Source organism: Biomphalaria glabrata, chromosome 3 (assembly GCF_947242115.1).
Source record: "Biomphalaria glabrata chromosome 3, xgBioGlab47.1, whole genome shotgun sequence".
NCBI classification, from domain to species: Eukaryota; Metazoa; Mollusca; class Gastropoda; family Planorbidae; genus Biomphalaria; species Biomphalaria glabrata.
Genome location: NC_074713.1, coordinates 43,170,286 through 43,194,763, shown reverse-complemented (window position 1 = coordinate 43,194,763; position 24,478 = coordinate 43,170,286). Strand labels below are relative to the sequence as shown.

Here is a 24,478-nt window from a genome sequence, read left to right as displayed (position 1 = left end):
GCATGAGGCTAATCCAAACTTTGGTCTTGGCTCAAATGGTGAGAGTTAAGACTATTTCAACCTAAATCTTAAAGTAAGTTTTCTGTATTGACTGAACCCGCATGAGGCTAATCCAAACTTTGGTCTTGGCTCAAATGGTGAGAGTTAAGACTATTTCAACCTAAATCTTAAAGTAAGTTTTCTGTATTGACTGAACCCGCATGAGGCTAATCCAAACTTTGGTCTTGGCTCAAATGGTGAGAGTTAAGACTATTTCAACCTAAATCTAAAAGTAAGTTTTCTGTAGTGATTGAACCCGCATGAGGCTAATCCAAACTTTGGTCTTGGCTCAAATGGTGAGAGTTAAGACTATTTCAACCTAAATCTAAAAGTAAGTTTTCTGTAGTGATTGAACGATGTAAGGCAACATGCTTGTTACTAACAACTCCGCTGGTAAAATGACATGACGCAACTAGTGCGACATCCTACATCCGCCCTGCACGCCTTCAATACACACGACATAGAGGTTCAAGTCCAATGGAGACTGAGCCTGGCTTGTGTCTTCTGAACGTGTTCTGAGAGACCTGGTAACTCCGCCTTAAGTCGTAGTGATAAGTCGTTCTCAATCCAGCACGTACATGTATTTAACTATTAAATCGTTTTGTTACAAAAGTGCTTTTTTTTCACTTTGGTGCCATACTCCAGTACTAATGTGGGCCCAAAATTGTAATGAGTCATGGGACCAAGCGCAATGAACCCCATTGAACCATTGTTGCCACTCCATAGGTTGTGGGCCTCTAAAGGTCGTGGGCCCGGGTTTATTGAATCGATGCCATGGCCTGAACACTGACCTGCAACTTCACAACTTCACAACTTCACAGTGTTGATGGTCTATTTTGTTGATGATTCTTTATGTTAATGGTGCATGCGAGTTCATAGAAGACACGACAACAGAATGAATCAATAATATACTTGATAACACAGGCTGATAACTTCAACAATTTAATGAACAATAAAAAGGGCACAGTCCTCTGTCGTCGCTAGCCTAGCGTCGTCCTCTAAGGCGACTTGTCCGTCTCTCTTCTCGTTCGTAATCCTCCTCTTTAATTACTCGTCACATCACTTAGGAAAAACCCGATTAAGCTCAACTTCTACGCATCTTGTGTCATTACAACAGCTTCACAGGTCATAGCAACGAGCTATTGGTCTAAACTACCCACAACTTGAACGTTGCTGGTCAGAGTTTAGGCCTTCTGTAACGAATGGTCACGACTGAACCCCTTCCAGCCATGGGTGCTACGTCACTGACTATTGGAGATGTCAAACATGTAATGCGTTTATCAACGTTGACAATTGTTCTTACAATCATAAATATTTTCTCCTTGTGTCTATTAAAGAGTCAAGGTACCAATAGTTCATTCATACACTAGCTCAGTTATAAACATACATTTTGTTTTGTAGCATTGCAAGTTACTTATTTTGTCAGTCCATTTTTTCCCAATCAGAAAGTGAATGTCGTAAAGTAACGGTATTTAACGACATCATTAAACTAAACGTTTCAAGTGGGCTCATTACTTCATCAAGTTACACTAGAAGATTCTAGAAGGATCGATGGTAAACACGAATGAAAAAAGCTTTATATATATCCTGACTTGACATCATTGATTTGACTTGATCTAAGTGTCTGACCAAACCAGACACTACGTCAAGAAAACGTTGACATTTCTCACAGCGACTAAAAAAATATCAAAGTTTTTCTCTCTTTTTTTTTATTTATTTTCAAGTCCTTTTAGTAGCTCACACTTTGGTCGTTGTTTGGGTTTTTTTTTAATGGGAAAACCCAAAAATCTTAATTTTGTTTTGACTTTTTATTATGCTAACGAGCTGAAATGTTCCACAACAACTCGGTCAACACAGACTGTGAAAACTTCAGAAGGATGACGTCATTCATTATTGAATGAATGAAAATAAAATGTATACATTATTTACGTTGGGTGGATAGAGGTTTAATAATTAGCGGCCATTTACTTTTCCATTTCTCTAGATAGTATTTATACATCTAGGTCTAGATGTTTGAACTTTTGTAGTATAGTCGTTAAGCTAGGCTGTTCAATAGGCGTGCTAATACCGCGAATGTCGTGAGTTTGATCCCCATAAAATATGAATGTTGTGTATTTGAATATAAAGGTGGAATCGTTTTTTTTAAACAAATTTTTCATTACTTGCTCTTGTTTTAGATAAAAAATAAATAAATTTTTAGCAGCTTAGGACAGTTTCACGGCTGAAAGGAAAAGTCACAGTTAATATCATTCAAGGAATGTGACAATTTCTTCCGTGAGATTCGCAATACCTTGTCCAGAAGATACTACTGTGGTATCGAACATTGGAATGTTTTGTTTCCCAATTTATTAAGAACTTCTCGGAAGTGCCTGTGGTTAAGGCCCCTAGGTCTGATAAATTTGATCACTGAGATAATAGGGTTGATAATATGTTTAATATCCAATGCAGCTTTGCGCAAACTTTCTCGTTTAGAGTTTATGGTTGGGTCATGTTCTTTAATTTATATAAATTAACTGTTTTTCTCACTCAAATCACGGGCTCCATCAGTTGTTACACTCGCCATCTTGCTCCAAGCCAACCCAAAACTTTCAACAGTTCTTCATAGCATTGAATAAGTAGCAGCATGACTTTTGTGTCTTTGGCTGAATGGTTCAACATATTGCCAATAACAATAATCTTCGTTTACTTGTAACGTTTTAGAATGACGTGCAGAGACAATGTTTCTTGCCTTTCTCATCATGAGTGATAAGTTTCAATAGTTGCTAGAGATATTTAAAATTATTTATTTTTAATACTTTTGCATTTTTAAAGGCTAAATCTGTGGACACACCTTCTTCTTCTTCTTCGTTAACATTTTTATGTTGGAGCGTTCAGATGACTTGACCAATTCATGAGATGAACTGTTGTAGCTTTCAGATGACTAGACCAGTATATGAGATGAACTGTTGGAGCTTTCAGATGACTAGACCAATATACGAGATGAACCTTTGGAGCGTTCAGATGACTAGACCAATATATGAGATGAACTGTTGGAGCGTTCAGATGACTAGACCAATACATGAGATGAACTGTTGGAGCGTTCAGATGACTAGACCAATATATGAGATGAACTGTTGGAGCTTTCAGATGACTAGACCAATACATGAGATGAACCTTTGGAGTGTTCAGATGACTAGACCAATATATGAGATGAACCTTTGGAGCGTTCAGATGACTAGACCAATACATGAGATGAACCTTTGGAATGTTCAGATGACTAGACCAATATATGAGATGAACCTTTGGAGCGTTCAGATGACTAGACCAATACATGAGATGAACCTTTGGAGTGTTCAGATGACTAGACCAATATATGAGATGAACTATTGGAGTGTTCATATGACTAGACCAATACATGAGATGAACCTTTGGAGTGTTCAGATGACTAGACCAATACATGAGATGAACCTTTGGAGTGTTCAGATGACTAGACCAATATATGAGATGAACTGTTGGAGTGTTCAGATGACTAGACCAATACATGAGATGAACCTTTGGAGTGTTCAGATGACTAGACCAATATATGAGATGAACTGTTGGAGTGTTCAGATGACTAGACAAATACATGAGATGAACCTTTGGAGTGTTCAGATGACTAGACCAATATATGAGATGAACTGTTGGAGTGTTCAGATGACTAGACAAATACATGAGATGAACCTTTGGAGTGTTCAGATGACTAGACCAATACATGAGATGAACCTTTGGAGTGTTCAGATGACTAGACCAATATATGAGATGAACTGTTGGAGTGTTCAGATGACTAGACCAATACATGAGATGAACCTTTGGAGTGTTCAGATGACTAGACCAATATATGAGATGAACTGTTGGAGTGTTCAGATGACTAGACAAATACATGAGATGAACCTTTGGAGTGTTCAGATGACTAGACCAATATATGAGATGAACTGTTGGAGTGTTCAGATGACTAGACCAATATATGAGATGAACTGTTGGAGTGTTCAGATGACTAGACAAATACATGAGATGAACCTTTGGAGTGTTCAGATGACTAGACCAATACATGAGATGAACTGTTGGAGCGTTCAGATGACTAGACAAATACATGAGATGAACCTTTGGAGTGTTCAGATGACTAGACCAATATATGAGATGAACTGTTGGAGTGTTCAGATGACTAGACAAATACATGAGATGAACCTTTGGAGTGTTCAGATGACTAGACCAATACATGAGATGAACTGTTGGAGCGTTCAGATGACTAGACCAATATATGAGATGAACTGTTGGAGCTTTCAGATGACTAGACCAATATATTAGATGAACTTTTGGAGCGTTCAGATGACTAGACCAATATATGACATGAACTGCGCAGTGGTTTCCAAATCAGTTAGCTCGTCATTCAGTTTTCTTTCTATTGGGGTGTTTTGGGACCAGTGTCTTGTACGGGCCTCTTGGTAAAGCGAGCAGTTTTGGAGGACATGGTTGGCATTCTCTGGTGACACTCCTCATGGGCAGATTTCACTGGTTCCAATTTTGAGCTTCCGGTACATGTGTTGTCGCATTCTGTTGTGTCCGGTCCTGAGTCGAAAGATTAAACGTTGAACTTGTCGGGATAACTTATAGTAAGCGTCATCTTTCTTGTGATTTGGATGAGAGCTTGTCCATTTCTCATTTATTTTATTTACTATTAGTTTCTTCATTTCTTCTGGATAGAGTGCAGAGTTTATTTGAGAGTTTGTTCTCCCACTCTTGGCGAGTGTGTCAGCCTTTTCATTTACTTCTAGTTCTATATGAGCTGGTATCCATTGAATAACTTTGTAAGTGCTGTCCCGAGACGTTTTCTATAAGCGCAATCAGAGTTTTCCAAGCTTTGGAGGGTTGTTTTCGCGTCTGTTAGAAAGACAATCTGACTGTGAGGGGTACTTGGATGATTTGCTAGCATGGTAGCAGCTAGTGCTAGTGCTTCCTTTTCTGCTCTGTGGCTGTCAGAGAGCTCTCCAGTTGCAATGGATTTTTCTTCATCTAGCCATTCGATGAGTATTATTTATGAGATAGCCATCCCTGTAAACTCTGATCCACTGATTGCTAGGTTAATGAGTTTGTAGAAAGCAGTTCACTATTTCCTTGAGCTCTGTTAGAATGTAGTCAGATTTTTTGTCTTATTTTCAATATGGTCTCTTATAGTAGGAAGAGAGCTTTTGTCCTAGAGAACACCTAATTTCTGTAGGTGTCCGCGGGCCGCATAAAACACTCCGGGGGGCCGCATGTAGCCCGCGGACCGTAATTTACCCACCCCTGGTCTAGAACCATTATGAATTTGTAAACTATTTGAAACAATTACATTTGGTATATAATTAGTATTTTCTTTCTAAATATGCATATTGCTTGGACCGGGTTACCTTAATTATTCATAAATGTTAAGAAAAGGTCCATCTTCTCACTGCTTTGAATGCATAGTGGAAAAAACTCAGAAAATATCACTTACTAAGTTATTATGTAAAATTCTTTAAAAAAATGATCTATTTATCTGAATTATAAAACACATTATATGTGAAATAATTGTTAAGAGGGCAATTGTTTCCCTTTAATTATTCAAAATCTGAACCACGACTAGCTCAAGGGAAAGAGCAGAATGGAATGCTATTTATAGAACGTTGGCATATTATAAGAGTTATGTTTCTTTTACTGCAGGAGGAAAACAAAATGGCGATAGTAATTTTGAGACACTTGGCTTTACCAAAAATGTAGATATTTGGTATGGTATTGCTCAACTCGTCATCCTCTGTGTGAGTCTCCCTGAGCGCATATATGTGTGTGTGTGTGTGTGTGTGTGTGTGTGTGTGGTGTGTGTGTGTACATAAGTACTGACGACGTCGTCGCCATTGATTACAAATTGAGTATTCAAATCATGAGCAGACGATTCAGAGACTATTTTTAACTCATCAATGGCAGTACTCTTACAGATATTAAAACAAAAAAAAAATCAATTAACACTTTTTAGTTTCAGAGGTAAAACAGGGGGGGGGGGGTATTATTGATTTTCTTTGTAATATGGAAATCAAAGATCATTTATAAAGAACATGTATAAAGATCACGTGAAATGATCTAAGCGTATTTCATTTTACACGGTGGGAGGGCGTGGAGTGCTTTTATTTTATTTATTTTAAAAAGAGATAATTCACATTGTGATTGAATGATTTTGTTTGTGTATTTATTATTTTTTTTAAATTAAGAATGTCAGGGGAGACAAAATGATATTCTATATAAAATCAGGGGAGGCAAACTATAATTATAGTTCAGACACGCAGTTTATAATGAACGCCTGCATAACATACACCCATTGTAACCATAGACGTTCTGAATATCAAAGGAGGAAAAGGGGAGACAAACTCTGCAGATGTGAAGGTACGAGAAGAAAATAAAATTTATGAGCTATTTTATATCTTTAAAATTTTAAGTAAAGGTGAATTCGATAATGTAATAAAGCAAATTACATGACGCTAACATACAGCATACAGATATATATTTTTCATATGTACAACACTAACTATTGAACAAAACATATCACTTATTAAATAAAAAGTTAACCAGATATACAAAATATTTTATTTTCTAACATAAAAATATCCAAACTGCCACACCATTTCTTACTATACACAATTTTAAAAAAAGTGTAGGTAGAAAATAGAAAGGAATCAGTTTTCAATCAAATGTAGACTCGATCCCCCTAGCGGCTTAAAAAGTATTTCATGTAGGCGTTTTTTTTTATTTTTTATAGAATTTTCATGAATAGACGTGCGATATGAACTCTAATGTGTTGTTTACCAAGTCGGGAGATCCGCCCTCGTTACTTGACTTATATACCCTCATTACTTGACTTATATACCCTCATTACTTGACTTATATACCCTCATTACTTGACTTATATACCCTCATTACAGTAATCAAACTTTTAGAGTCCCAAGCTAAACATGAAAACCATCAACAGATGCTGAAACAATCTATAATTAGAATTCTGTAACAACTGCTGCCGTCTTTTATACAGCTTCAGCTGGAGATAGGTAGACCTAGATTCGACCAAACACAACAGTTTATTTGGGTTTATTTGTTGTTTATTTTCTACTTTGCTATGCTTACGTCAACTGAACATTTACTAGTACGTTAGTTCCGTACTTTAATTCCGTACGTTAGTTTCTCTGTGTTCCGCCAGATGTTACGAATGTGGCATATGTTTTGGTTGCTATATAAGTAGCGCCAATGTTAGCCACTAAGTGTCAGATTACACAGGGCCCGAGTACGTCTCGTTACTGGACATCTGGTTAGTAAATCATTTGCTTTATTTGGGGGTTTACATGGCGCTATGGGGACTTCCCTTCACACACTTATAGAACCTCTCTCCGTTTCTCTCCTTTCTTATTATATATATATGTACGTATGCAACTCACCCAATTCAGAAAACGCTGTAGTTTTAGCGTCAAAAATGGGATTTGATCCTGGTCCACATATCTAAGCCCAACTTTTATTATTATTGCTATGGGTACAAAACCGAATTACCCACTATTTGTTGTTGTTTTTTTACTTACATTATATATATATATATATCGCCCTCCCAAACTCACTCACTTCTGACCTGGAAATACCTTATTACTTACCTCCCTTTTTCTTTCGCCCCGCCCCTTTAATTTTATTGTATTTTACATCAAATTCTCACAGCCCGCTTTATACATCTACTCCAATCAAACACATATTTGTTTTTGCCAGTGAATTTGTTTACCAATATCAGTTATTCTCCTTGTCTTCTGTGAAATATTTCTGTATTTTTCAGCTTTAAGGCTTCTATCGAAATATATTTAAAAGAGTCTCTAATGCTTTCAATCGCCATCAATTTTTTAAATTAAGTGTTGAAAATCATCTTAGGATCGAGTTTATAAATTCCGTTACAAACAGTATTTAATTTATTATTTATTATTTTTATAATTGTTAAAATTAAATTATGCGAAAACGCTATTTAAAAAACAAAATAAATTATTTTTTTTATTAAAGTTACCGCGTGATCAGGGGCTTGAACCTCTGCATCTCAGATTTAAAGTCTGATGCTCTAACGAATGAGATGACCGCGTGTTATTAACATTAGAGAAAGTGACATTCGTACAGCGAGATACTCAGAAACGGAAATTATATCTTGTAATCTTCAATATGTCGGCTTTAAAAATCTTTTCGAAATTGGGAACAAAAACGTTTGGTAAATTTAGCCGCTGCAGTTTCGATCATGAAAATAGCTTAGTTGTCCTAGACTCAAGTCAAGTAGTAACAGGTTCAAGTTGCGTTTTTTGTTGTTTTTTTTTCGTCCACCACAAGTAGGAGAATTAGTGATGGGTAAATGAGAACTTTTGCGTGTATATATTAAAATTGTCTTTTTCTTTTTTGTACTTCAGCGAAGGAGAATTGTACTGGCGTCTTCGTGACCTTGACCTGCGATGAACTCCAGTGCAAGTATTGAATTCCGGACCTTGTCCTTAGGTCAAATAGTGACCATATCATCTTGTCGCGAGCTCATGTGAAGACAGCATCTTTCACAGTTTCACTTGTGTTTGTTCTTACAACTCTTTGGATTACCCATCAGACACTTGGAAAGGAAGTAGGAACACCGAGCAGCAGACGACTCGACAGCGCCGAATCTTAGAATGGCCGAAGGCGTCAACACCAACAACGTGAGCGGGAGCCCCGGGGGGCCTGGTCAGCACGTGACTGACCCACGCCTCCCACTCTCCGCCATGCAGATCTTTAAACTGAAGAAAAATTGGAAAGGGGTGAAGAGACGTCTGGAGGACACAGGCGTCGAGATGCTGATACGGTGAGTAGAAATCATTTCAGTGAACTTTTAAGCAGATTAATGACAGGCGGGAAAAAAAGAAGGTTGGGTGAACGCAATGTGGGTACAGTTGGTCATGTTTTTCTTGGTGTAAAGCAAGAGTTGCATGTCTAACTTGCACACCTTCAATGGGCATTTCGTTAGATTAATGGTGCAGCGCGGTGCAAATGCTTTCATGAACTGGTGATGACATCAGAGATAGAGCAGAGAAAGATTGAATGGTTGTTGATAGTGTCCATGTATGGTCCTTTTTTTTTTATAAACCCTTTTTTTTCTGACCCACTTACTTGTTTCAATTATTTCAAAGTGATCCAATTTTGGTCATCGTCAATGTCATGGCGTGTGAATCTATCCTGACGTCACTTCAATGCTTAGTGTCTGAGATGAGTGCATTGGAAGGGGAAGGGGCGAAAAGAGACGGAACCACGTGTGTGTTTTTATATAGTGGTACTATTTGAGTAAACCAATGGTTGACCCACTGCCGTAGATTCCAAACTGCACTTCTCTATTACAAGCACACTAGAAGCGGAGACTTCTTAGCCGCGACAAAGTTGCCAACCGTAAAATTGTTTCTCCTGTCTCTAAAGACAAAGGATGATGTCCGTATTGTTTCCAAAGAGAACAAAGATGTTTCAAATATTATAATAATAGCCCATGTGAGGGTCTTCCTGAGTTTTGCATTGGTCAATAAACAGAGAATCTTCGACTACTTTACATAGATCCAACGTGACCACCAAGTCGTGTTGTTAACAGAATAGAAGCGTGGAGACGTTAAAAATATAAAAAAATATGAAATTTAAGAATCCCTGATGTACGCCACTGCCCTGGTCCCGCGATAGAACAGAAAATAGATTCTACATAAATAAAAGTAATCAATAGGGCAGTGAAGATGAAGAACAAAGGGGGGTTACATTTGCCATTTAACGCCTTGGTTACCATAGAGACTTCATACACAACTTTAACCTTTATGCACTTCGTTTATCTCTTGATATCATTTGGTAGTTCCCAGGCACAGTTTTAGGTGGCCACTGTCTTTCATAGACAGACTAGTAGCATTTGTTGATAGGATCACATCAGAAGTCGTGATTTCCCCTATGTAATGTAAATGCCGATGGACAATACGATGTGATACAGATATGAAACGTTTTGATCAACTCGGGCAAACTTTTAATACTATTCAATTTCAAAAACGAAATCATGCATGCTTTTAATATATTATACATTCTTAAATTATGCGCATGCACGGAAGCTTTATTTAAAAACAAATATTTAAGAGAGGCTATACAGGTAACCGTAAGTAAACGTATGATACCATCAATATCATATGGCAATAATGCAGTCTACCCCCCCCCCCCCCCAAAAAAAAAAAAACGAATAAAATATTTCTATATTTACCCGTCATCTAGACCTGATTTTGTAATTTATTGGAATAAGGAAATTTATAAATATTAATTTTGTAAGCTAATTTTTTATAGTAAAGAGAAGCATCATTTAAACAATTTATATATTAAAAAAATCTCCTGTTTTCTACTGCAGTATTCATAAACTCTTCTATTCACATCTACAAAATAGAACGGCAAAATGGGGTCGAGCCTATGTCACGAGCACCATTTAGGCTATTTCAAGCGAATGCCTTTGGAAGCATGGTTATAAACAGCAGAGTGTTTATATTGATTGCCACTTCCAACAATGACCCTTTAGCACATCAATCTGCACTACTATGTGCGAACTTGTACCTTCTAATAAATGGTTCAATTTGTTTACGTTAGCTGCCTACCAAGTTCCGACTAGATTCCAACTTTTTTTTTTTTTCATCCATGAAAAAGATGTAAGCTAATAGTAGAAATAGTAAAAAATATATATAATACTCGCTTAGTTCGTACAAATAATAATAATAATAATAACTCAGCATTTTACTTTGGTCTATTGAAATGGTCTATTGTCCTTAAGAAGTGTCCTAAGTGTATCTACTAATGTATTTGTGCTACTGGCTATGAGACGCAGTTTTTTGTTTTTACAAAAAGATAAATGTATGTTTAATACTTCCCACATATTTGAGGACCACTCAGCCAACCAACAATGTCTATTAAAATGGCATTAACCAGCTCGGAAACAGAAGGCTATTATTGATCTGTCGTCATAAATTGGGACATATCCCCCCCCCCTCACAAAGCCAGCCTTGTGTATCCTGACTTAACGTAACAGAAAGCTGTTGTTCTACTGAAACAGACGTCTCAAAGAGAACACATTGATGTATCCCATGGTCATGCTTAACATCTCAGGCCTGGTTACATTGATCCACATTTGGTTGTGGGGGAGTGGGTGCGTGGCTAAGGAGTCATTATTTTGTTTAAAAGCTTTACTTTTGACGGTAATAAAATGTAACAACAAAATTCTCATTGAGATTTACTAGTGAGGTGATGTGATGGTTATATGAGATAGATTAGTGATGTGATGTGATGGTTATATGAGATAGATTAGTGATGTGATGGTTATATGAGATTGATTTACTAGTGAGGTGATGTGATGGTTATATGAGATTTACTAGTGAAGTGATGTGATGGTTATATGAGATTTACTAGTGAAGTGATGTGATGGTTATATGAGATTTACTAGTGAGGTGATGTGATGGTTATATGAGATTTACTAGTGAAGTGATGTGATGCTTATATGAGATAGACTAGTGAGGTGATGTGATGGTTATATGAGATTTACTAGTGAAGTGATGTGATGGTTATATGAGATTTACTAGTGAAGTGATGTGATGGTTATATGAGATTTACTAGTGAAGTGATGTGATGGTTATATGAGATAGATCAGTGAGGTGATTGTTATATTGAATGATGTCTAGGCTTGTTATATGTGTGATAGCAGCACTTGATCAAACTTGTTGCATGAGAGAAGATGGTGAATAAAATATGTCGAATTACAGAATAGGGCACAGATCATGGGCATTCATTCGGAAACCCCATTCATTGTTTCAGTACGTAGCTTCGTATTTGTATTGGTCACTATACAGACTGCGAACAGTAAGAGCATACTTAATCTGCTTGATAGGTCCAACCAAAGTAAAACTTTATTCGATTCTATTCTTTAAAACATCTCATTCAAATCAACTTCTGGAGGTTCGATTAAAATATGAACACAGAATTCGATATCAACATATTGCTATCATTATGACTATTATAAAAACAAAACAAACAATTTTTTTAACAAAGCTGTTATTAAGTGTTATTGCATCAATTTGTTTGTAGAATGAAGGGTGTATCTATATGAATGTATTTTATAGTTGTACTGCTTGAATAGGAACTGGATGGGTCAAGCTTCCTCAAGCCAATACACTAACCGCTGTGCCAGTGAAGTGCTCACAAAAAAAAAGGGGCTAACCACAGACCTATATATATTATACCTAGACTGGAAAAAACAAAGACTACCTAACGTTATGTACTGTATTCTTGTTCAAGCTGTAAGGGAAGTCGCCCTGAATCTTGGGAAATCACTCATCGCTGTCTTAGAAAAGTCATGATCTTTAGTTTTCAAAGTTTATAAATAATGTAATCCCATTTTGCGGATTTTTAAATAGAATGGGCTATTAATCACCAAACTATATATTCACGTCAATCTATGATATAAAGCCATTTCCTTTAGTTTCCATTGAGATAATGTTTCGACAAGATCTAAATAAGTCAAGCCTATAGATTCTAATCATTTTATGATTTTAGATTGTACATCTAAATAGATTGATTTCCAAGATCTTTATAGATCTAGATTCTGAATGTAGAAATTGCAAAATAATAATTTTGAGACGATTGTGCTCGTATTTACGATGTTCAATTACTCAGACTAGATAACAGACTTATATAATACTATATCTAAACTGGACATGGAGATATTTTAACACTACAAAAAATGTGAATATTTTTTTGAAAGCTGGATCAAGGCGTTGTTTTGTAAAGTAGTTAAAAGAAGTAAAGTTGTTGTTTTTTTTCAACCCTAACCTATGTAACATATAATTTAATTTTTAGATCTAGATCTAGTAACTGAACATCAAAAATAAGAATACTCTCGTCTCATAATTATTATTTTGCAATTTTTAGATACATAATCTTGAAAGATCTGGGTAATCAATATATTTAACCCTTAAAGTGCTGAGCTGTTTTACAATGAAGACATACAAAAGGAAATTACTATGTTCATGTTTAGAGGCTATGCTACCACACGCATCTTAAGGGTTAAATGTACATAAGATGATTAAAATCAACAGACATGAATTATTTCGATCTAGGATTTTCGAAACATTATCTCCAAGGCAGTGGCGTAAATAGCCATGTGCGGGTGGTGCAGGCCGCACAGGGCATCAAGTGATGAGGGGCATCAAACTAAGGATACATTTTCTCAGTAAAAACTGCACACATTGTACATTCATGAACAAACATGAACTACTGTATTTGATTTAAAAAATTATTTATTTTGCCACTCTGATAATTGATTGATAAGTCTGGCTGGCTCTCATAGTGCTATCTCAAATGGAGATATTGTCTTCTCTGTTTAAAATGGTTGATGGCAGGGATCAAAAGATCCTAAAGGTAAAAATTTGATAATGAAAAGAATCTTGGATATCATTTATTTTCTCTCAAAGCAGAATCTGGCCTTCAATGGGCATCATAAACGAGTTGAAGAAGAATTGTAAAGACAAAATCTCTTAAGTAGGTGGATCTTTAGTTGCTATGCAGTCTTAATTTTCTCACCTATTTTGAATTCTTGGCCCCTGAATTAACTGAAATAAACGGTGGGTAAGTCTACCTTTAAAAAAAACTATTCGTCACTTTGAGACTGCACATTTAAATGGAAAACATTAAAAACATCGATAACTGAGGCCGTTATTAGCCTACCTTTAGCGAATAAAGCAAGTACTCTGATCTAAGGGTAAGTGCAGAACATGAGAGACGTAATGGCCACAATGAAAAGAAGCCAAGCGAAAAAGGTGAAGATTCTGTATAAACACATAAGAACGAGCTACGGATTGAGATTTATTCTTCCTTGGATGTGATAGTTCAAAAAACAATCACCCGCCGATATGATGATATCATGATGTGGTAGGTGAATATGAATTTTGTCGCTATCCCAACTATTGAATCCTCAGATTGAAATCAATGTCGATAGTGCTCATAGCAACATTGACAAAAACACATTTCGCCTGGAGCGAAAGAGGTGTCAAGAGTTTGGCGCTATTTCTTCAGAAGCCTCCCTTTGAACTTCTCAAACAAGGACATGTTTGAAATCTTGAGTAAAAAAGAAATAAATAAAAAGATATCAGCTAGAATGCCACTAGATGTTTCAGTTCTAAATATTGTCTAAATATTCGTGTTGGCTATTGGATGCCAGATTCTGCTTTGAGAGAAAAAGAATCATGTCCAAGATTCTCTTCAGGTAGCATTATCATATTTTTACATATTTCTGATTATTGCGGTAAGTGTGACTTAAGCCACACTTAAGTTTTTCAAACTTAATTAAGTTGATCAAGAATTAATGCCAATCAGTGATGCTTTTCACTAACTAGGCAATTGGTGGAAAACATATTTCGATAAAAGTAAGGATAGTTTAGCGACCAAGAAAACTCGTAATATTTATTTATAGTATATTTTGTTTAACGTATAATAACGTATTTTTGTTGTTTTATATCCGTGGGGGGGGGGGGGCATCATGAGGAGATGCCGCACTGGGCATCAAACACTCTAGCTACGCCACTGCTCCATGGAAACTAACAGGAAATGGCTTTGTTTCGTATATTACCGTGAATATATAGTTCTCTGATTAATAGCCCATTCTAAAGAAGATCCGAGAAATGATTTTGCATTATTTATAAACTTCGAAAACTAAAGATCATTACTTTTCTAAGACAGGAAGATTGACTGGGGCGACTCCCCTTAGTGCTTGAAAAAAGAGTTTACGTACATAAAAATCTCTCTCTCTATATATATATAGGTCTGTGAATCGATCAATCGCGGATAAGAATTAGTTTCCGGTTTCCAGTCTAGTATAATATATAAATCTATGGACTAGACATTATAATGATTATTAGTAATGTATATTATATAGATTAGGTTTAAAAAAAACAAACCACTTTACTTCTTATAACTACTTAACGAAACAACGCCTTGTTTCCGAATTTTGATTTTTTTCACATTTTTTTGTAGTGTCAAAAGATCTGCGCTCAGGTAATTAATGTCTTAATGAGATTACCTTTTAGAGTCTAAAGAATATTTTTGGCTCATAGCTCTAAGCCATCAATATGCATTTTTTTTTGTTTTATTTGAAGCTAATGAATGTATGATGTACTAATATCTAGCTACCAAATGAATGCATGTCATTGCTACCAAATGAATACATGTCATTGCGACCAAATGAATACATGTCATTGCTACCAAATGAATACATGTCATTGCGACCAAATGAATTCATGTCATTGCTTCCAAATGAATACATGTCATTGCGACCAAATGAATACATGTCATTGCTACCAAATGAATGCATGTAATTGCGACCAAATGAATGCATGTCATTGCTACCAAATGAATGCATGTCATTGCTACCAAATGAATACATGTCATTGCGACCAAATGAATACATGTCATTGCTACCTAATGAAAGAATGTTATTGCTAGCAAATAAATACATGGCATTTGTACCAAATGAATGCATGTCATTGCGACCAAATGAATGCATGTCATTGCTACCAAATGAATACATGTCATTGCGACTAAATGAATGCATGTCATTGCTACCAAATAAATACATGTCATTGCGACCAAATGAATACATGTCATTGCTACCTAATGAAAGAATGTTATTGCTAGCAAATAAATACATGGCATTTGTACCAAATGAATGCATGTCATTGCGACCAAATGAATGCATGTCATTGCTACCAAATGAATACATGTCATTGCGACTAAATGAATGCATGTCATTGCTACCAAATAAATACATGTCATTGCGACCAAATGAATACATGTCATTGCGACCAAATGAATACGTGTCATTGCGACCAAATGAATACATGTCATTGCTACCAAATGAAAGAATGTTATTGCTAGCAAATAAATACATGGCATTTGTACCAAATGAATGCATGTCATTGCGACCAAATGAATGCATGTCATTGCTACCAAATGAATGCATGTCACTGCGACCAAATGAATGCATGTCATTGCGACCAAATGAATGCATGTCATTGCTACCAAATGAATACATGTCATTGCGACCAAATGAATGCATGTCATTGCTACCAAATGAATGCATGTCATTGCGACCAAATGAAAGAATGTTATTGCTAGCAAATAAATACATGGCATTTGTACCAAATGAATGCATGTGATTGCGACCAAATGAATGCATGTCATTGCTACCAAATGAATGCATGTCATTGCGACCAAATGAATGCATGTCATTGCGACCAAATGAATACATGTCATTGCGACCAATTGAATGCATGTCATTGCTACCAAATGAATGCATGTCATTGCGACCAAATGAATGCATGTCATTGCGACCAAATGAATACATGTCATTGCGACCAATTGAATGCATGTCATTGCTACCAAATGAATGCATGTCATTGCGACCAAATGAATACATGTCATTGCGACCAAATGAATGCATGTCATTGCTACCAAATGAATGCATGTCATTGCTACCAAATGAATACATGTCATTGCGACCAATTGAATGCATGTCATTGCTACCAAATGAATATATGTCATTGCGACCAAATGAATACATGTCATTGCGACCAAATGAATACATGTCATTGCTACCAAATGAAAGAATGTTATTGCTAGCAAATAAATACATGGCATTTGTACCAAATGAATGCATGTCATTGCTACCAAATGAATACATGTCATTGCGACCAAAAGAATTCATGTCATTGCTTCCAAATGAATACATGTCATTGCGACCAAATGAATACATGTCATTGCTACCAAATGAAAGAATGTTATTGCTAGCAAATAAATACATGGCATTTGTACCAAATGAATGCATGTCATTGCTACCAAATGAATACATGTCATTGCGACCAAATGAATTCATGTCATTGCTTCCAAATGAATACATGTCATTGCGACCAAATGAATACATGTCATTGCTACCAAATGAAAGAATGTTATTGCTAGCAAATAAATACATGGCATTTGTACCAAATGAATGCATGTCATTGCTACCAAATGAATACATGTCATTGCGACCAAATGAATTCATGTCATTGCTACCAAATGAATACATGTCATTGCTACCAAATGAATACATGTCATTGCGACCAAATGAAGGCATGTCATCGCTGTGTCATCGTTGTTTACACATATTATCAAAGCTTCAAGATGTACAAGGGGCAATGATCCAGCCAAATTCTATGTTTAGCTGCAACAAGGTGCCAGCTTTATTCGTCAGTTCTCTCCCTCTACTGACTAGACTACCTCCCTTGATGGGATCCTTCTAATTGAGTTGAACACGAAGGCTCGGGAATCACACATACATGAAACAACTACACACACACTCACGCGCATTTGTCACATCTACACGCACACAACGCACTTACTCACACACACTCACATTATGCACTCAAACACGCTATGTAGCTCACACTGAGCTACAAGGCTCTGTTTTTTTTTTAGCGCTTTTATTTTTCTAAACTGATGTAATCATTTCGTTAGATGGAATATCACAAAAAAAAAACTTCAATGAATAGAATGAAATGATTTACGTGTTATGTGCAGGGGGGAGGGAGTCAAGTAATATGAGGAGGGGAGGAGGGGTTGGAATGTTGAGTGATGCTTAGTATAATAAAGTCGTTAATGAACAGATACATCAGGAGATGATATTAACTCTATTTAGAAGAAAGAAAAGAGGATGTGTGTGTCTGAGAGAGAAAGAGAGAGAATATAAACAGAGGCAGAGAAAAAAAAAGAGGCTTCAAAGGAAAGAGTGAAGGAAATAGAAGGCTAACGTTAAAGCTTAAGGCAGTGAGGGGGGGGGAGAGGGTATCTTTGGCATTTTTTTTATTTTTGATAAAGAGAGAGAGAGAGAGAGAGAGAGCAAAATAAAACGAAAAAGGAAGACAAAAAATTGAAACTAAAAAGTGTTTAAAAGAAAACAGCAGAGAGATAAAAGAGAGAGAGAAACAAAAAAAACGTTACGTAGGTGAAGGCAGGTGGGGAAAAAAACGTGATCAATAGAGAGATGGGAGGATTGATAGAGAGATGGGAGGATAGATAGAGAGATGGGAGGAGATTATAAAGAAACTGTGAGCGAAGATAAACTTAAGGAGCATTCATATGTTACGTCCTCACGTAAACAGAAAAGGGATAGAAATATGAGCGCCACTGATATTGTCTTGAAACATTTTAATGGTTATTAACGATTATTATTTATTTATGTGGGTAAGTGCCAGATTCTGACAAGTGGGAGCTGGGACATGATCTACTGTGTCTGTTGCTGCTGTGTCTGTTGCTGTTGTGTCTGTTGCTGCTGTGTCTGTTGCTACTGTGTCTGTAGCTACTGTGTCTGTTACTACTGTCTCTGTTGCTACTGTGTCTGTTGCTACTGTGTCTGTTACTACTGTCTCTGTTGCAACTGTGTCTGCTGTTGCTACTGTGTCCGTTACTACTTTGCCTGTTGCTACTGTGCCTGTTACTGCTGTGTCTGTTGCTACTGTGTCTGTTGCTACTGTGTTTGTGCTACTGTGTCTGTTACTACTGTCTCTGTTGTAACTGTGTCTGCTGTTGCTACTGTGTCCGTTACTACTTTGCCTGTTGCTACTGTGTCTGTTGCTACTGTGTTTGTTGCTACTGTGTCTGTTGCTACTGTGTCTGTTGCTACTGTGTTTGTGCTACTGTGTCTGTTATTAAAGTGACAGGTTTCATTTTTGTTAGGTGCTAAAGTGATAGGTTTCATTTTGTTAGGTGCTAAAGTGACAGGTTTCATTTTGTTAGGTGCTAAAGTGACAGGATTCATTTTGTTAGGTGCTAAAGTGACAGGTTTCATTTTGTTAGGTGCTAAAGTGACAGGTTTCATTTTGTTAGGTGCTAAAGTGATAGGTTTCATTTTGTTAGGTGCTAAAGTGACAGGTTTCATTTTGTTAGGTGCTAAAGTGACAGGTTTCATTTTGTTAGGTGCTAAAGTGACAGGTTTCATTTTGTTAGGTGCTAAAGTGACAGGTTTCATTTTGTTAGGTGCTAAAGTGACAGGTTTCATTTTGTTAGGTGCTAAAGTGACAGGTTTCATTTTGCTAGGTGCTAAAGTGACAGGTTTCATTTTGTTAGGTGCTAAAGTGACAGGTTTCATTTTGTTAGGTGCTAAAGTGACAGGTTTCATTTTGTTAGGTGCTAAAGTGACAGGTGCTTCTGAGATGTTGGGTTTTACCTTTCCTCAGGTTTTACTGTCAGGTGTAAAAGTTACAGGTGCTTCTCAAATGTCTGGTTTTATGGTGTCAAGTGTTTAAGTGACAAATGTTACACATTCTTCCCGCCATTCATCTGTTATTAATTAAAATAACAAGAACAACCACTTTAGATTCTACCCTACCTGTTATAGTTTTATGAATGATCAATAGAGCCATTCATGTCAATAGTTACTTTGATCTGTTTGTAAGTATGATATGATTATATTGATTGATAACTATATTTACCAACCATTCGTCCTATCAGCTTGAAAAGTCTTCATGGGGTTAAAAAACAACAACACCTAGACACGGATCTTAAAAACAGCTCTAACGATTTTCCTAAAAAATGTGAAAGTTTATGTCTACCTTTAGGAAAGAATTACTAGCTGATTGGCAACACGGGGACATTACAGTTAGACCGTTATAGTCTTTCAAAATATAATTTTAAAATTTTTTTTACACGTTATTTCTCCCACACCCAATCTCGGATCAACCTGAAACTTTGCACAATTATATCTTGTACCTGACAGCACAAGAATCAATTAAAAGAAGGCTACAAACAAAATTTGTGTCTAACCACAAACTCAAAATCGGTCCCCCGAAGTGGTCCGCCTCAGGCAGATAAAAAGGCAGGTTTCAATATTTTCAGAAAGAATATCAGAAACTATGAACAAAACATTATCAACATTATCAACAACTACAACCCTGTCTCCTATCAACAACTACAACCCTGTCTCCTATCAACAACTACAACCCTATCTCCTATCAACAACTACAACCCTGTCTCCTATCAACAACTACAACCCTGTCTCCTATCAACAACTACAACCCTGTCTCCTATCAACAACTACAACCCTGTCTCCTATCAACAACTACAACCCTGTCTCCTATCAACAACTACAACCCTGTCTCCTATCAACAACTACAACCCTATCAACAACTACAACCCTATCAACAACTACAACCCTATCAACAACTACAACCCTATCCCCGTCGATACAAAAAGAAGAGGCGTGCTCGTGTCGGACGTGTTCTTGATCCTGTTAGTTCGACTAACGACTTGATCCTGTTAGTTCGACTAACGACTTGACACCACAGGATACGGAGATTTGTTGATCCCAGATTTAGAAACACTGGTCTATGTTTTATTTAGCCATACACGTACTCCAAGTTACTATTGTCATTGACAATCTTTATTTTCTAGAGGCGAGGCTACTGTTTTTATTGTATGATATGATAGCATCATCGTTTATGCCTCTGTCAAAGTCAAGGCACTGCCAATGTAAGGTTCTACTCCTAATGGCAGACTCTTGTGTCATTGGCATGTGCCAATCTCAATTTATGCTGTTGTCATTTCTAATAACATTGTCAGTTTTTAATGTCAGTGACAATGTGTTGCTGTCAGTAGCGGCGGTATCATAAGTGAACTTCATTTCTTTTTATTTGAGAAGCTTACTCCACTATCTGGTGACATTGACAGTGTCATGTCAGAGCGGTGACAACATGACGAAGTTTTCTATATAGTTTTCTATTTAGTATTTTTGTTTTAAAATCACCGTATCATCAGTGTCAGTGTTGCTGTCACTGTAAGTGTCATTGTCAGTGTTTAAATTATTTTTTTACCACCAGTGTCACTGTAATTGTTACCACCAGTGTCACTGTAATTGTTACTGCCAGTGTCACTGTAATTGTTACCACCAGTGTCACTGTAATTGTTACTGCCAGTGTCACTGTAATTGTTACCACCAGTGTCACTGTAATTGTTACCACCAGTGTCACTGTAATTGTTACCACCAGTGTCACTGTAATTGTTACCACCAGTGTCACTGTAATTGTTACTGCCAGTGTCACTGTAATTGTTACCACCCGTGTCACTGTAATTGTTACTGCCAGTTGGAATCGCCAATATCTCTTTTTGTGCTTAATTTTTTTTATCAGTGTCACTGTCAGTATCTCGGTCAATGTCAATGTCTCTGTCAGTGACACTGTCACTGTTGGTATTACTATCACTGCCACTACCTCTGTCAGTACCACTGTCTCGGTAAATGGCAATGTCACAGCTACTGTCAGTATCACTGCATCTGTTAATGCCATTATTAGTGTCATTGTCATTGTGATGCTTATAAAAATCAATGTTAATAAATACAATTTTTGGTACAGCACTTCCGGCTCTCCTCTGTCACAGGGACGCCAGACACGTTTCATAACTCCACTGCCTCAATGCTTTTACTACCCCCCCCCCAACACCAACATACTTTCTCTCCTACCAAAACAAAAATCCGTCTAGCAATAACAAACAGACAGTCATATGTTTCAACCTCGCTGCCTGATGCTTAAAACTAAAGTGTACGTCGCCAGTCAAACAGACAGTCATATGTTTCAACCTCGCTGCCTGGTGCTTAAAACTAAAGTGTACGTCGCCAGACAAACAGACAGTCATATGTTTCAACCTCGCTGCCTGGTGCTTAAAACTAAAGTGTACGTCGCCAGACAAACAGACAGTCATATGTTTCAACCTCGCTACCTGGTGCTTAAAACTAAAGTGTACGTCGCCAGACAAACAGGCAGTCATATGTTTCAACCTCGCTGCCTGGTGCTTAAAACTAAAGTGTACGTCGCCAGACAAACAGACAGTCATATGTTTCAACCTCGCTGCCTGGTGCTTAAAACTAAAGTGTACGTCGCCAGACAAACAGACAGTCATATGTTTCAACCTCGCTGCCTGGTGCTTAAATCTAAAGTGTACGCTTCCACACAGAAATCCCCCCCCCCCGGGTCGATACCAGTAGATTGTGAGCTCAAGTTATCGATCCGTCCAGTTAGGCTGTTAGGTCATCGCGTATGTGGAAGCTGGACCTAGATTGTTCAGTTGGCATTTTGTCAGTCTGGATATGAATCTTTGAGGGGTGGGGGGAATCCCCTGTGGGGCTTGTTAGACAACAGAGCCTGACCCTTTCAATTTCCACCATCCTTATTAATGTCCTACTCGAGGGGAAAAGGGGGACTACTGTTATTGTGACCTAGTTTACTCGTGCTTAGCATAAGGGACATAACTAGACGAAGTCAGTTCCTATCATGATTTAGCACAACATAAACACAGAAAGACGTAGACGTCCATCTTGTCACGTGATGGCTTCACGTTTTTCAATTGCTTGTTATGCTGAAATTGCGCCTCGGGTAGGTTGACCTTTCGATCTGTTGCAAGAAATTAACCATCTGCTGCAATATTTTGTTTAACGAATGACGTGTCTTGCATCCAACGTAAACATATTTCAAGACTTTTTTCTTTGTAAATTATAATTATTGTAACTCGAAGACAAGCCTCTCTTTTTGAAGGAACCTTTGTAATGCATAAGATAAGATATAAAACACACCCCTCTTAGCGACGGGGCACGAGTTCAAATCCCATTGAAGTCTGTGATTTTAAAACTTGGGCATTATTTAAGTCGTCTGAGTGTCATTAAGTCCATCTCAACTCGAAATGTTGGCTAACGTAAAAGCGGTGGGTCATTGAACTGGCCACATCACATCCTCGTTAACTGTAGAAACAGAGTAGCGTTCTCTATCACCAGCCCCTCGGACAGTCCTCTTTACTTTAAGTAAATCCTTCTCGTAACAACCCAGCCTCCAAGCAAAGAATGTTTTCTAGTGTGTAGTCTTCTAGTGTGTAGTCATCTAGTGTGTAGTCTTCTAGTGTGTAGTCTTCTAGTGTGTAGTCTTCTAGTGTGTAGTCTTCTAGTGTGTAGTCTTCTAGTCTGTAGTCTTCTAGTCTGTAGTCTTCTAGTGTGTAGTCTTCTAGTGTGAGAAATGATGTACATTGGTTCACAAGTATTTAGCTGAGTCGTGTACCTTCGAGGAAGACGTCTCACTCAGAACTGAGTGTGTCAAGGAAGATGTGTCTTACTCAGAGCTGAGTGTGTCCTCCAGTGTGTCTTCCTCCATTGTCCTTGTCATAGACATGTTCCTGTACAGCAGCATATTCCCCCGACTCCGCATGTCTCTTGTTTAATGATCACGTGTTTCCGGCCTGATCTGGGCTTTCAAGCGGGCTGTGCCCAGGCTCCTGTCTTGACATTTTTATTCTCAACTCCCCCCTCCTCCCACACACTCCCATACACTCTCACACACTCCAACACACTCTCAACCAACCGACTTTTTAAAAATTCTAAAGCTCTGTGAAGTTGGGGGGAAAAGTGTATATGTGTGTGCGTATATAGAGTGAAGGAGAGGCATCATTGGAGAACGAATTTGAAGGCTTCCTTAAAAATGTCAGTAATTGAATTTGAAGGGAGTTGGAATTGTTTTTGTTAGTCACCACTCGTACAACACAAGACTTAAACCAATTAGTTATTTACCAGCAGGCTTGTCCCACAAACATATTCTCCTTTTGGAAGTTGATGCCAAGGAGATGGGCAAGACGTGGGGACAGTTGGAGAGACTCGCCCAGAACTGAGACGCCTGGAGGAAGCTGGTTGGTGGCCTATGCCCCAGACGGTAATACAGGCTGAGATGAGATGATTCTCCTTTTTGAGGTCGCGTCTTCCGTCCGGCAGGCATAGGTCCATAGTTGGGAAATGTCCGGCTTTCTCTATGCTGTTTATGGTGCAATGACACATTATCTGTCAGTCGGACGTTTACTTCCGAATCTTCTGATGTGAACACACTAACACAGAAATGATTTATTACCATGATTACGGTACCTAAAGAAATATAACAAATAGAGCCGTGAGATATATAAATATTCACATTAGGGTAGGATACCATTTAGGACAGAAAACTAAAAAGTTCAGTAACAATAATACATAAAACACTGAACCATAATTTAAAAATACAAAAACACAACTTTATAAAAAAAAATACCCAGAAAGACACAAAAATAGAGGCACGTTTCTTATAATATTCTATAGGACAGACAAGTGCTCCTTCCTTCCTGGTGCTATTAGAGCATGGAATGGGTTGCCTGAATCAGCCATGAAAATTAACGACTTGACAGATTTTAAGTTACTGATTAACATGCTTGACTAGATTGACACAAGGATACACGTAGGACGTAATTGTCTTCTCTTTTGAAGAAACGTCTGTAATTTATAAGATAAGAAATGGATTATGTGATTTCAGCA

The 24,478-nt window shown here is 37.4% G+C and overlaps 1 protein-coding gene across 2 annotated transcripts in view; it reads left to right on the top strand.

Annotated features, from left to right (window-relative positions):
* The window catches only part of LOC106063729 (cytoglobin-1-like), an 82,306-nt gene that overhangs the window by 5,599 nt on the left and 52,229 nt on the right, over positions 1 to 24,478 (top strand). The window contains exons 1-2 of one of the 2 annotated variants that reach the window (XM_056022198.1): positions 7,279 to 7,363; positions 8,481 to 8,899. In XM_056022198.1, the coding sequence (XP_055878173.1) occupies positions 8,730 to 8,899 (170 nt within the window). In that variant the 5' untranslated portion in view covers positions 7,279 to 7,363; positions 8,481 to 8,729. Of the gene's footprint in view, positions 1 to 7,278; positions 7,364 to 8,480; positions 8,900 to 24,478 lie in introns of those variants that run through there. The other variant, XM_013222177.2, reaches the window with a different exon arrangement.